General features: G+C 51.7%; 1 protein-coding gene across 5 annotated transcripts in view; it reads left to right on the forward strand.

Moving 5' to 3' along the window:
• Vrk3 (vaccinia related kinase 3) overlaps nucleotides 1-1,168 on the forward strand; it is a 32,717-nt gene that overhangs the window by 19,305 nt on the left and 12,244 nt on the right. For all 5 annotated transcript variants that reach the window (XM_023706655.1, XM_023706654.1, XM_004646416.2 and 2 more), the window contains exon 10: nucleotides 803-895. In XM_023706655.1, coding sequence (XP_023562423.1) covers nucleotides 803-895 — 93 coding nt within the window. The remainder of the gene's footprint in view (nucleotides 1-802; nucleotides 896-1,168) is intronic.

Raw genomic sequence — 1,168 nt, forward strand, 5'->3', positions numbered from 1 at the left:
GGGAAGAGGAGAGGAAGGGCAGGTGAGGCCGGAGGCCTGCGGGGTCCCCATGGGAGCTGGGGCTGGGGCTCTGACCTGAGGTGTGGGAGCCAGGAGGTGGAAGGAGGAGCAGAGGGGCAGGTGAGGCCGGAGGCCTGCAGCGTTCCCGTGGGAGAGGCTCAGAGGTTGCAGAGATGGTAAAGTGGAGTGAGTAGACTGAGGGTCAGTTAGGCCCTGGGGTCAAGATGGGCTTGGGAACATTTGTCAAGCTCAGTGTCAGAGCCTGGAGCTGAGTGGAGAAGCTAGAAAGTGCAGGTTGCTTAGCTAAGCTGTTCTCTCTAGGAGTGCAGAGAGCGTGGGTGTAGTACGGGAGTGCTCGTTACTTAGGCAGAGGAGCTTTAGGCAGCCCCTTCTTATCCTGCTGAGTTGCCATCAGGAGAAAGGAGGTAGATGGAAAGCCAGATATTACTTGATGAAACAAAAATTAGAAAAGAACAATGAATAATTTTTTTTAAAAAGAAACAGCAAAAGACACTTTGCCATTAATCTACCTCAGGCTGTTCCTGTTTACCTCAAACACACTTATCCCATTGTTCTTTGCACTTTCTGAAGTAGTCCTGGAAGTCGTCTTTCATGAATGTCCTTAATTGCACTGTCCTGACTGCACGTATCCCTGAATCCGATATCCTTTTGTGGTAATTTGACTTTGGGGCAGGACCAGAGGTTTCATGGTGCTAGATCTGGTGGATAAGGTGAACGAGAGCACATGGTAATGCTTTTGACAGAAGATGCCACTCAGAGACCCATGCTTGCCTCTCCCCAGCTGGATGCCCTGGAATTCCTGCACGAGAATGAGTATGTTCATGGAAATCTGACAGCAGAGAATATCTTTGTGAATCCAGAGGATCTGAGCCAGGTAAGAGCCGGTCCCCAACCACTCGGAAGGTCTCTGGGGTTCCCATCTGCCTCCAGATCTCCATTTCACAGTGCTCACAGCAAACAAAAGATCACTGTCTGCCGTATGTAAAGAGCTCCTTTGAATAAACAAGGAGAGAGGGATGGTGAGATGGCTCAGTGGTCTAAAGCGCCTGCTTGGAACAAGCTTGGCAAAGCACAGGGACCGCGGTTCAATCCCCCAGCACCACATGCCAGCCAGCCCCGCCCCCTGGTGGGCTGAGCTGGCCACACA

The sequence above is a fragment of the Octodon degus genome, unplaced genomic scaffold (assembly GCF_000260255.1).
Source record: "Octodon degus isolate 3935 unplaced genomic scaffold, OctDeg1.0 scaffold00268, whole genome shotgun sequence".
In the NCBI taxonomy this organism is placed as follows: domain Eukaryota; kingdom Metazoa; phylum Chordata; class Mammalia; order Rodentia; family Octodontidae; genus Octodon; species Octodon degus.